Source organism: Chelonia mydas, chromosome 6, assembly GCF_015237465.2.
Source record: "Chelonia mydas isolate rCheMyd1 chromosome 6, rCheMyd1.pri.v2, whole genome shotgun sequence".
In the NCBI taxonomy this organism is placed as follows: domain Eukaryota; kingdom Metazoa; phylum Chordata; order Testudines; family Cheloniidae; genus Chelonia; species Chelonia mydas.
In genome coordinates, this window is record NC_051246.2 from 51,775,177 (window position 1) to 51,788,150 (window position 12,974).

Sequence of the window (12,974 nt, forward strand, 5' to 3'; positions counted from 1 at the left end):
CATAGCAGTGCCGCTGATCTGAAGGTATACAAGGTATAAATGGCCCACCTTGATTATCATACACATTGTAAGGAGAGTGGTCAGTTTGGATGAGCTATTACCAGCAGGAGAGTGAGTTTGTGTGTGTGTGTTTTGGGGGTGGGGGGGGTGAGAAAACCTGGATTTGTGCTGGAAATGGCCCAACTTGATTATCATACACATTGTAAGGAGAGTGATCACTTTAGATAAGCTATTACCAGCAGGAGAGTGGGGTGGGAGGAGGTATTGTTTCATGATCTCTGTGTATATAATATCTTCTGCAGTTTCCACAGTATGCATCCGATGAAGTGAGCTGTAGCTCACGAAAGCTTATGCTCAAATAAATTGGTTAGTCTCTAAGGTGCCACAAGTACTCCTTTTCTTTTTGCGAATACAGACTAACACGGCTGTTACTCTGAAACAGAACATTAGGAAAGTGTTTCAGTGGTCTTCAACAAATTTAGAAGCTGGAAATAAGAGCTAGCACCATGTGACCAACCAGCTTTCTGTGGACCACCAGCAGATGCACTGGAGACACTGGGGATGTATATTCATAGGTTATATCACATGGCACTGTTCCTATTCTATGTTTGGATGGGTGTGCAAATAGTTTCAGTACAATTACTTACACATGGAGGACTTAGCATTTGGTTTCCACAAATTTTCCGGCATGAAATTGGCTTCCATTAACATTTGTGCTGGTGAAACTCACTCAAGCATTCACAGACAGTGAGAATAGAAGAGGGATGAGAGCAGCCAAAGCAATTTCATTTAAAAAAATTAATTAATATTCACAGAAAGTTTTTGCATTATTTGGCCAGCTCCATAAATCAACAAATTATATTCCAGGAACCTAGAGATATTATTCTAGTAACATTGTATATTCTAATTAGAAGCCAAGTTTTAAAATAGTTTTTAGCTAGATCGTCCTTTGGAGAAAGCAAAACACATTCCCTCTAACTGGAAGGAACAAAGAGGAGGGTCCCCGGCCTGCAAAGACAATTTAACAGGTGGACCCCTGCATCTATGCAGAATCCTAGTGTAGTCTCCAGATAGATACAAGGATCTGTCCACGTGGTTCTCTATGCAGGAGTGAGGCCTAAGGTAATAATTGAATGACTTTGCACAGTTACTACAATATACAACATTGGAACACTTTGCTATATTGGATCAGACCACTGGCCTATGAAGTTCAGAATCCTATCTCATGAAGTGGTCAATGCCATATGTGATTTAAGCAAAACTGTTGTGAATTTTCTAGATTGCAACATTAGACATCTCTGGTGGTATTGCTAATACCACCAGCAGAAAACATGTGTTAGCTGGGTGCCCATAACTGAAGAGGGGGAGAAGAAAAAAAGGAGCAAAGTAAGGGAAGAAAGTAATAGGAAAATAACTTCAGCCAAATTCTCTTTTGCTCTAATGACTACAAATTTAGATATAAATCTATTATACATAATATCAAAGTGACACCCAACAGTAGCCAACACTGCTACTTGACAATATTCATTTTCTTTTTTCATATTGAGATCAGGAAATATGACAGAGAAAGCCCATTATTTTGAATGACAATAGAATTAAGTTTATTGGATCAATGTATTTAAATTCTATTTAAGTCTCTCACTCTCCCCCTAACTTAAACTGTAATTATCCCTTTATAGGGCAGCATTTTGGTGAGTATTGACATTCTTTAAAAGATAAAGCATTCACACCTAATCTATCAATTTTGTTCTATTAAAATGTATGCCAGCATCCACCTTTCTCCAATAAAGCAAGACTTCTCATCCAGTGGGCACAGCCCATAGGTAGGCACCCACTTGGTCACACTCACTAGTCAAAAGGGAAAAAATAAAGCAGCAAAATCCTCAAGTGTTAGGGCCCTGCAGAAAGTAGGAACGGGAGAAGATGCTTGCTTCCTACCACCACCGCCTCCAGCTGCTGCCCCTCCCCAGCTCTTCCCCCACCAACCCCGCTAACCAGCCACACAGGAATTCCTCAGACCTCCACTTTTTCTTCCTTCTTGCATACTGCTCAGCTCCAGATCAGTGGAAATGGGACTTCAAGAGGCTGTGGAGTTGAGTATGTTGCCTCTAACTGGCCTTGAATGCTGTCTGGGAAGGGGGTTGGAAGAAAGCAATTGACTCAGGTTCCATCAACAACCTGATGGACAACAGTCCCCCTCGCCCAACTGTAGAGTAAGCAGACTACAGCCATAAGAGATAGTTTGGTCCCTACTACCTCAGAGAGTCTCTCTTTTCCCATGATTTATTAGAGCTATTACAACCATACAAGACTCTCAAGCTACTTGCATCTAGAGCTCTGTGAAGAAATGATTTTTCAATTCATTGGCTGAACCAAAATATAGAAAACAAAAAATTGTTTTGAGTCAACCGGAAACAAAAATTTTAAATTTCAAACTTTTTGGTAAACCGAAAAAGTAAAACAATGTTTGTTCTGGATGAAATGTTTCATTTTGTTTTTGAGTTTAACCTTTTAAAAACAAAATCAAAATTCAAAACAAAAGATCATTCGGAACTGAAAAAAATCAGAATATTACATTTTGAAAGTGTCTGAAAAACTGTCTCCAGATCTACTAACACCCTGCTTGAAACAGGAGGGGAGTGGTAGAGGACACCAAAGCATGATTTGGTAACCTTCAGATCATACTGCTAGGTTTATCTATTTACGCAGACTTTGTGAGGAAATGGATGGAGTGGATAAGAGTATCTGCAAGCAATGGTTAGAGGTGTTGGCAAGTTCAGCTTTTGGACATTGCTCCAATGCATATGATTTTATTCAAATGTTCACATCTACCCTGGCCCCAAGATGGACATTTATAATAAATCTGTATTCATGAATATCATGGTCAGTGTGTCAATAAAATGGTATATTTCATGCTGTAGGAATATTGAAAAAGATCACCTGATGTGCCTATGTTGCTGTCTTTTTGCATCCTCTCCTACCCTGTTCAATGATGGTGACCGACTCCGAGAGGATGGGGTATAACTCCCAACAGCTTTTACAGTTCCATTAGGATTATTCTGCATCTGTTGAAGTAGGTGAGGTGAAAGGCTGCGGTGTGAAGAAGCAGAAGATGAAGCTGAACAGTCAGGAATGTTGTTGATGTTCAGATTGTTATCGCTGTTGGAACGAAGTAAGACACGAGGTGCTGCCAAGGTGCTTTGGGGCCTCCGCCTCCTGTTTGAATAGGTAGGAGCCTCTCTAAATGGCACTGTATTAAGAGGGGGAGGGGAAAAACAATTATGGTAATCACATCTGATTTGATCATTTATGCATATTTATCACTCCTTAAAAAGATTCAACAACATATGGCACCTTTTTCGGGTGCTTAGAGTAAAAGAGAAAAACTATCTTCACTGATTATCTAATCAAGCTAAATAACAGAATTATATTTAAAATGTAATTAAAACTGAAAACCACTTTCATATGCAACATACTTTGACTTACTGGTTGTAATACATAGTTAAGCCCCACAATACTGGAAACATCAATGAATAGTAATGGCAAACATCTATTTTTTGCCAAGCTTTCATCAACACTATTTGCCCTCTCTCTCAAGCTTTCTTTGAAGCCTAACACAAGTTCATGGACTTGAACTGATCCACAGAAACTTCTTCTTTCATGCTGTATCTTTTGGGTTCCTTTTTCCTATAGAGACCTAAACTGAGAGAGAGAGAATTTGGTTCCATTGTCAGTTCAGGAGTAGCCTGGAAATCTTTAATGTTAGCGGTCACCTTATCTCCATCTGCTAGGTTAAAAATTCAGGACAGATTCTTCTTCTCTTAGAACTCTTACACTGACATAATCCCTAGGTGTCTGTTTTTCTAATCTAGGCATTTCTATTGCACCTATTATTGTATATAGAGCAGAGAGTGCAGTATCCTGAGGTAATATGCTCACTTCAGCTCCCACAAGCATTCACTGGAGAATATACCAAGACATATCTAAACATAGCAATAAATCATTTAACTAATTTTTTTTAGTAGAAAAATATACAAATCAGGAACCTGATCCTGCAAATGCTACTAGAAAAGCACTGCAATTATGGGACAATTTATATTAGTAAACACTATGCCCCAAGACTCTCCATTTCTCAAAGTAATGGGTTCTTTAGCCTCAAATACAGTTTAAAGAGACTTTTCTAATAAAAGGCATCTTATAAACACCCTAGATCTGATCGTTCTTCCTACTATTTCATAAACTAATAGACGTCTAACCCTGAAAACCCTTATTTATTTTAGTTCTTATTTATGAAAAATAAGCCCGTTAACTTCAGTGGGACTCAGAGGGTTTGTAGGATTGAATCCAGAGTTCACAAATTTAAATCTGCAAAGTAATAATAATGATATCACAAATAAAAGGCAGCCTGTAATAATTCAGAAGACTATGCAGACTGTAATTTTCAAAAATTATATAATATTTCAGTTAGGAAAGAAACCCCAGATAATATTTTGCGTGTATACAATGTCATTCATCTTGAAGGATAACTAAGTACACAATCAAAACTTTAAAAGCATAAGCTTATATAAAATAGAACAAATATGTCATACTATACAAACACACACATATTAATATAGATATTAGCATACATAGAAATCACTTCATCCTCCCCTAATATACAGCCATCCCTGGGGTGAAGCACAACAAGTGCTTAAGATAACAGAGCAATGTTTCACACAATTTTAGGACAGGAAATGAAGAATATTTTAAACAATTGTAACCGCAGCTTAAAGAATGAAGTTCCTCAAAAAAATGTCACCAGAATTCTTGACTGACAAGTGATTCTGAAGAGGATCATAAAATGACACAGTATAGCAAACAGTCAAAATTCCAGGTAGTTGAAACTCTCATTTAGGTTAAACTTTCTCTTATAAATATTAACAAAAAAGATACATATAGAGAACAGGATTTGAAATTGATATTAAATTCTACTGTATTTTATTTGAAGCAAAAATTAAATAATAGTGATCTTTACCAACAAGGCTGTTAAGAAGGATGAGACTTAAGAGAGTGCTAAGTTTATGATGGAAATGGCAAAAATCTACAGAACCTATGAGAGAGGGGGATTTTTCAAGTATATCATAATGCCCACTTATAAAAAAAAAAAAATGCATTTAGAAGAAAGTCAATGGAATTGTGCTCCTAACTCCACTTAGGTGCTTTTGAATGTATGACACAATGCTTCTAAAAGATTCAGCTCAAGGCCAACCCAAACGTCTTAAAAAAAATTCAGAACACAATCTTCCATAGTGAGTGTGTCTGAATCTTCTGCAAAAAGGTACAATTTCTTTTTCAATTTTTATTCATTGCCACTTTAGAATACTTTCTGGGAAATAGAATACTTTCTGTTATCTTGCCATGCTACATGTAGTGTGTGATATGGATGTACAGTTTGTATATAGCTGTGCTTGGGACATTTAGCATATTTCTTACTAACAATGCCACTGAAGAGAGGCAGATTGTGAATAAGATCTTATGGGTTAAAATAAGGTAAAATATTTTCTTTTAATAAAGATTATACAAAATAATGTGGATACAATAGGTACAGGCTTGCCTATTTATATCCAATTGAAGTCAATGGGAGTTTTGCATTTGGCTTCGAACAGGACCAAGATGTGGCCCCTAGAATTATTTGTTAGTTCACAAAATGGACAGGATGAAGACTCCACACGAAGATTTTGAATGCTCATAGTTAAGCTCATGAAAAATTAGAATCTATCTACTGAGGGTTTATTGTAAAAAAAGTTGAAAGGTTTGGGGGGAGGAGGTTTAATAGTTCTGAATATTGCGGAGATATCAGAGGACTAATTGACAGAATGGGATGAGTATTTCTGAGCACATTTACATTGATAAGTTTGAGAAGAATGAAAAATGTTCGTACCACTCCAAATAAAAAACATTTATATATTTCCCAGGTTTCATGTAAAATTATCTTTGCCCAATGAATACTTCAAAAAAAGGATTTTAATAATCACTTTGGAATTAACATTTGGTTTGATATCAATTTTATATTCTTAAAGAAATAGCTGCAAGTAAAATTAGTCTTTACTTTTTGAATTAAAGACTAACGTTTTCTTTGTGAAGGTAATAAAGGGAAAATTATCAAAGCCACAATTAGGATTTTTTTAGGCACATATCTATGCAGAAAGAGTTAAAAAATAACCTCTTTCATGCCCAAAATGATTAATATTCCAACCAACTGTTTTTTCCCCGGCAATCTGCAAACTGTAAGTGGGTGGATATTTTCTTAGCTGCCTCTTACATGGCAATATTTATATTATTTTCACAATAAAAAATAACTACACCACAAAATAATGAAACAAATGTGCATGCTTTAAACTCTGTTGGACTAATTTTTATTGTTAGTTAATTATTTTACAGATCTTATAGATTCTTATTGCAAAGGTTGTTTGGAGAAACAAATAATATAAAATGACATGAAAACATCTCAACGAATTCCATGCTTTTAGTTTCAAATCAAGTAATTACTGTACCTTTATATCAAACCTAAAAATTAAACAATACTTTCCTTCCAGCTGTCAGAATTTTATATCTAACAATCCATACTTATGAGTGGGCAATTAAGGAGCTTACAGTGATAATATTGACCGAGGAAATCCTCATTCATCTTCAGATGGATTTCTTAGAAAACAGAACATTTTCTATATCTACCTAAGTTTAAGAAAAAACTAATATGAATAAGTCAGGTATCAACTAGATCTAAAAATTAGTTGCCTAAATGGATACTCTGACACACAAGAATTTTGAAAAAAGAAATGGCAAGAACTGATTAATTATACAATAAGTAAGCAGATCATATTAAAGGTATACAAGAAAAATATCAGTTCTCAAACATCAAATGTTCTGAGTTCATTGCTTACCTTCTTTCTTTGTTAAGGCATTTAACAAAGACTTCATTTTCTCTTACTTTAGCAGCAATCCCCTCATTACATAACCTTTTCTAGGAAGAAAGAGGGAAAAAACTACCCAGTTTCTATGTGTTTAAACTGCCTGCACCCTGACATAAGCAGCAGGTTTCTGGGCACCGTGTAATTGCAAGCATAGCTGGGCATGCAGTACCCAGCGTTCTGGTGACAAAGCCCACCCCACATTCTGTCTGTCAGCTGGGAACCAACTGTGCGTAGACTGGAGCTGCTCAAAAAAAAAAATCTTGCTATCTTTCACAGTATTAGTCATGTGAACACCACCACCATAGTCTTTCAGACGTTACTCTGCTTTTGTAATCATTACATTTATGAACAAGCAAACACAGGACTGAAGGAAGGAGAAGCAGTGCAGGCTAAGAGGGGACAAAATTTATATTTGGAAAGGGAGGAGGGGAATCATTCATGGAAAGATACTTCATATCAGCATTTCAACAACTAGAACTTGTGAAGGGAAAATCCTGAAAGAAATGGGAGCTACTGAATAAGTGTGCTTAGCTTTTAAACTTGCATAGCTGAATCTCAATGTTCAGATACTTTCTATGCTTTTTGATATTTGTTTGCTTGTCTTTTGCAATGCTGTCCAGAGTCAGAGTCAATTTGAGAGTGCATGTGCATCTAACAATAAGCAAGCTTCACACCGTGCCTACATTAAAAATTTAGACAAACTGCCACTAAACGGCATATCTGAACATGACCCATATTCCAGTTTGAAAAGGATGAGAAGCAAGCACCAATTATTTTCCACTCCCCCTCTATTATGATAATTACACTGAAATAAAATAGATTTTTTTTTGTACAAGGGGAAAACACATTAAAAGGCAACCCCAGCTACTTTATCGAATTCTATGCAGATGACAATAAATAAATTCTTTAACCATTGCAACTTTTCAAAGGTTTTATTTATGGAAAATGTCTATGGATACCAGTGAAAGCCAGTGCAAACATCCTTACAGAGGAAGAACAAACAACCAGAAAGTTGAAGATTACCTTTTTGAAAACACTACAAATAGGAAGTGGGACTTAGGCATTCACAAACGAATGCTTAGCTGTTGCACAATTCCATTTTGGATATATTTATAAATATTTCAGCAATGCAGTATACAGCTTCTAAGGAGTAAGATTTACAAAGACTAACCCAAACTTAAACATCATACAGCATAAACCTAAACGGCGTACTAATAATTACTCCATTGCAGCATTCTCCGCTGATTGTTAGGATAAGATCCGCAGTTAAACGCTAGATCTTTGTGTTGGTAAGACCACTGCTCCATCAACTAAAAGAGGGAGAGGGATCACATGGATTACTTAGTTGGATTTTACTTCCATATGCCTGATACACCATCTATAAAATAACTCACAATGTAAAGAAAAGTACTTATTTATGCTTGATAATTAACAGTTTAGAATCATTTAACATTTCAATGTTCACGTAGCTATAACTGTTAATGAAAAAATACTCTTACAAAGTGGTATGTGAGGATAAAAATTCAGCCCACTAATTTAAAACAAAATACTCAATAGGTGGAAAATATACAAAGGAAACTGGGACAAGAGTATATATTAAGTTAAATGAATGGATTTGACACTGGTTCACAGATTTGCATAGAAAATCTATGGGCACAGGAATGGTCTTTTTGACAATCTAAACCATGCATAGCTTTCTGTAGAATAAGCTTGGACTCTTATTCATAAACTTATAAATATATGCATTTTATTACGCCCTCATGGTGAGAATTAAAACAGCGTCCAGAATAAGAACTCCCACATCAGAACTTGACATAGCCACTAATACGAATGCATCAGCGTCTGCACATTAGAAAGATATTCCTGCTATTTCAACTTAATCTCACTGATTACCTTTTAGAGTTGGGATTTGGAAAGAGACTACTATTATCAATACTACTTTGAATTTCTATAATGTCTTCCAACCAAGGCTAGCCAATAGCTTCCCAAGCATTAATAAATTTAGCAACAATAAATCTGTGTATTATCCCCATTTTACAGATGAGTAAAAGGAGACCAGAAGCTGATCCTGTGCTCACTTGCTGAGATGAAGTCAAGAGAAGACATTTGTGATATCTGGATTCTGGGCTACTGTAGGGACCAAGATGGCCCCTAGCATAAATTAGATCAGCTCCAAGAGCATCTCTAACATGTAGCAGTTTCCTCAGAGCTTCTTATTGGCTGTCCCACAGCCAAGAATCCCTGTAGCATTGAGCAGTAAGGGTATGCCTCTAGACCAGTGGTCTCCAAAGTGGGATGCGTGCACCCCAGGGGGTGCGCAAGACGATCCCTGGGGGTGCGTAGCAGGAAGTGCGCTGCCGGCACGCCTGTGGCAGCTCTTCTACATAACAGCTCTTCCTTTTTTTTCTTCGGCGGCACGCCTGCAGCAATTTTTTCTTTTTTCCTGGAGGTGTGCAATCAAAAAAGTTTGGAGACCACTACTCTAGACCAGGGGCTGTGAGGGAGGGTAGTTTCTCAATCCTACATTGCTGCTGGGCTAGGGAAATGCTTCCCAGGCTTGTTGTGGATACTTTATGCAGCATATAAAGCCTAGGCCCAGAATGAGCTTCAGATAGCTTAAGAGAACTGCCCAAAGTCACACAGGAAATGAATGGAACGAAGGCCTCCCGCTGTCCAGTTCCGTGCCTTAATCACTACCAGCTAAATAAAAAAAATGTAAAGGCTAAACAGCCTGGATTTACCAATACCATGGATTCTCAGACTTGCTCATCTGTCCCTAAGAAGGGCAAGGTAATAGACTAAAAAAAAACTAGTAGTACCCTTCAGAAACTCTGAATTCCAAATTCCTATTGTGCATGCCTAATATGGGGGTTAGCTACAAAACTTGGGGACCCATTTGCAGGATGAGGACCTTAACTGTCCTTTGTTCAATCCAGCCTCAGTCCATCACTGCTCAAGAGATCCTTTCAGATTTAAAGGCAAATTTTGATACTTTAATACTGAACTACGAATGCACTTTAGCCTTGAGATCATCTTTTTGCTACTTGGTGATTATAGTGCCTACCATAATGGGGTCTACATCTCTGACTGGGCCTCCAGTTACTACCACAACACACATAAAAATAAATAAAGTGTGCTACCAAGAATGCAAAGTATGGCATAATTATGTAACTGAAATTAGTTGATAGAGTGAAATGCTACAGGTGTAAACCACACAAAAATGAAAGATACATTCTCATGGTTCTCAGATACAAAAATTAACAATTTTAAAGAAAAACTTTCTCCAATTCAAATAAAAGTCATTGATCCCTGCCACACAGGATTGCCAGGAATCCAGTTTTCAAACAGAACACCGGGTCAAAAAGGGATCCTGGTGGCTCTAGTCAGCACTGCTGACCAGACTGGTCGGCGGGGCTAGGGCACGCTCCCTGCCTCCGCGCGGCTCCCGGAAGCGGCGGCATGTCCCCCCTCTGGCTCCTAGGCTCAGGAGCAGCCAGGGAGCTCCGTGTGCTGCCCCCGCCCTGAGCTCTGGCTCCCCAGCTCCCATTGGCTGGGAACCACGGCCAATGGGAGCTGCAGCGGTGGCGCCTGCGGACAGGACAGCGCACGGAACCGCCTGGCCATGCTGCCACCTAGGAGCCGGAGGGGAATGATGGCCACTTCCAGGAGCTGCCTGAGGTAAGCACCACCCAGAACCTGCACCCCTCACCCCCTTCCAAGCCTCAACCCTCTGTCCCAGCTCTGAGCCCCCTCCCACACCCAAACTCCCTCCCAGAGCCCACACCCCACACCCCTTGCTGCAGCCCAACCCCCTACCCCAGCCCTGACCCCCTCCCACACTCCGAACCCCTCAGCCCCAGCCCATAGGCCCCTCTGCATCTGAAACCCCTGCCCCAAACCAGAGCTCCCTCCCACACTCAGAACCCCTAATTTCTGGCCCCACCCTGAAGCCCTCACCCCCTCCTACACTCTAACCTCCTGTCCCAGTCTGGTGAAAATAAGTGAGTGAGCAAGGGTGGGGGAGAGCGAGCAATGGAGTGAGGGAGGATGGAGTGAGGGGGCAGGGCCTCTGAGAATGGGCAGGGCAGGGAAGGGGTGGTGCAAGGGTGTTCAGTTTTCTGCAATCAGAAAGTTGGCCACTCTACTACCACACTAAGAAGATAGCAAAAGCTACGGAATATCCTGCACCTCATCTGGATAATATCTCTAACATAGCCACAATAGTGAAGAAGTTACTCACCTTGTGCAGTAACGATGGTTCTTCAAGATGTGCCCGCCTATAGGTGCTCCACTGTAGGTGTGCTTGCATCTTGGCACTGCTGATCAGAGAACTTTGGTAGTAGTGTCCATTAGGCCCGCACATGTGCTGTCTCTCCTCCTACCTTGCCACAAGGAGAACCAGTGCACATGGGATAACCTTCCTCAGTTCCTTGTCTACCACAGAGCCATAAACAAGAACTCCAAAGGGGGAGGTTGGGTTGTGGAGCATCCATAGGGACACACATCTCGAACCATTGTTACTGCACAAGGTGAGTAACTTCTTCTTTGCGTAATGTCCCTATGGGTGCTCCACTGTAGGTGACTCCCAAGCAGTAACCACACAGGAGGGCTGGGGCTTCAGAGTCAGGTCAGTTACAGATGACAATACTGTGGAGCCAAAGATGGCATCAGAGGTGGAGTCCCCAGTAATCGCATAATGTTCTGCAAAGGTGTGGACTGACACTCAAGTTGTTGCTCTACAGATTTCTGAAATAGGGACATTCTTGAGGAAGGTGACGGATGAGGAGATTGACCTCATGGAGTGCATGCAAATAGCATCTGGAGGTGTCATGTTGCAAACCTGAAAACGTTGTTTAATGCAGTTCGAGACCCATCTGGAGCATCTCTGGGCTGATATTGCTGAGCCCTTAGATCTCTCTGCAGTAGATAGGAAAAACGTAGGAGATCTCCTAAAAGCTGCTACCATCAGCACGGAGACACTCAAAGTCCAGTACCCATGGCTCACAAAGATCTGGAGAGGCGGGTACCATTGACATGCCTAAGGACCTGATGGGCACAGGCACCAAGCAAACAATACTGATGGAAAAAGATAGGAACAGAGAACACTCCAGTAAGAAGATGCTGCTGGTATGCACTGTACCTTTGGCACCGTCATCAGTGCCCCATCCAGCACTGGAGAGTTCAGTGCAGGCAAGATCCCTGACTCCCTTTGTACTGCCAATGGCATCAGGTCGGTTGTCACTGCCGGAATTCCAGCACTCAAGAGCACTAAAGTATCTTGTATAACAGTCTCCCCTATTTGGCACTGGAACTTGGGTACCAAGTCTGCTCCAAGAGCAGGAATCTTCTCTGGTACTCTGCCATGCACCTCCACTTTCTAGTGGAGAATCAGATAGCGAGCCAGAGTAGTTCATTTCCCACTCCTCCTCCCATGCTCCCTATGATGCCTAATATCGAGAGGCTCCTCAGGTATACCCTCAACCTGCCCATCCACCACCATGGTACGGCCAGCTATAGCAGGGCAAGAGAGAAGAATCAGAGCCATTACCGTACCGGCCATGTAGGACCATGAGTTGGTTTAAGGCAACAAGTCAGAGGGGCAGAACAAAAACAAATACTTGCCTGAAAGAAAGTGAGAAAGCCCTCTTTCAGGCACAGCTCCCTCCCTTTCATCTCTCTGGTCCTAGTGTTCTCCACTGCCATTCTCCAGTGCCACTCCACTTTCCCTTCCTGACTGCAGCACAGTCTCTCTGCTGTGACCTCCAGTAGATTTTGTCTTGAATAGCTGTTTAAAATTTAGCTCCCTCTAAGCAGACTAGTTACTAACTCAAGTCAGTACATTCAGCCCTGGTCTACACTGGGGGTGGGGAGATCGATCTAAGTAACACAACTTCTGCTATGTGAATAATGTAGCTGAAGTTGATGTACTTAGACCTACTCACCGCGGTGTCTTCACTACGGTGAGTCGACTGATGACGCTCCCCCATCAACTCCGCCTGCGCCTCTCGTGGCGGTGGAATACAG

The 12,974-nt window shown here is 40.3% G+C and overlaps 1 protein-coding gene across 2 annotated transcripts in view; it reads right to left on the minus strand.

Annotated features, from left to right (window-relative positions):
- The window catches only part of SHANK2 (SH3 and multiple ankyrin repeat domains 2), a 612,060-nt gene that overhangs the window by 345,263 nt on the left and 253,823 nt on the right, over positions 1 to 12,974 (minus strand). For both annotated transcript variants that reach the window (XM_037899997.2, XM_043548746.1), the window contains one exon: positions 2,941 to 3,250. In XM_037899997.2, the coding sequence (XP_037755925.1) occupies positions 2,941 to 3,250 (310 nt within the window). The remainder of the gene's footprint in view (positions 1 to 2,940; positions 3,251 to 12,974) is intronic.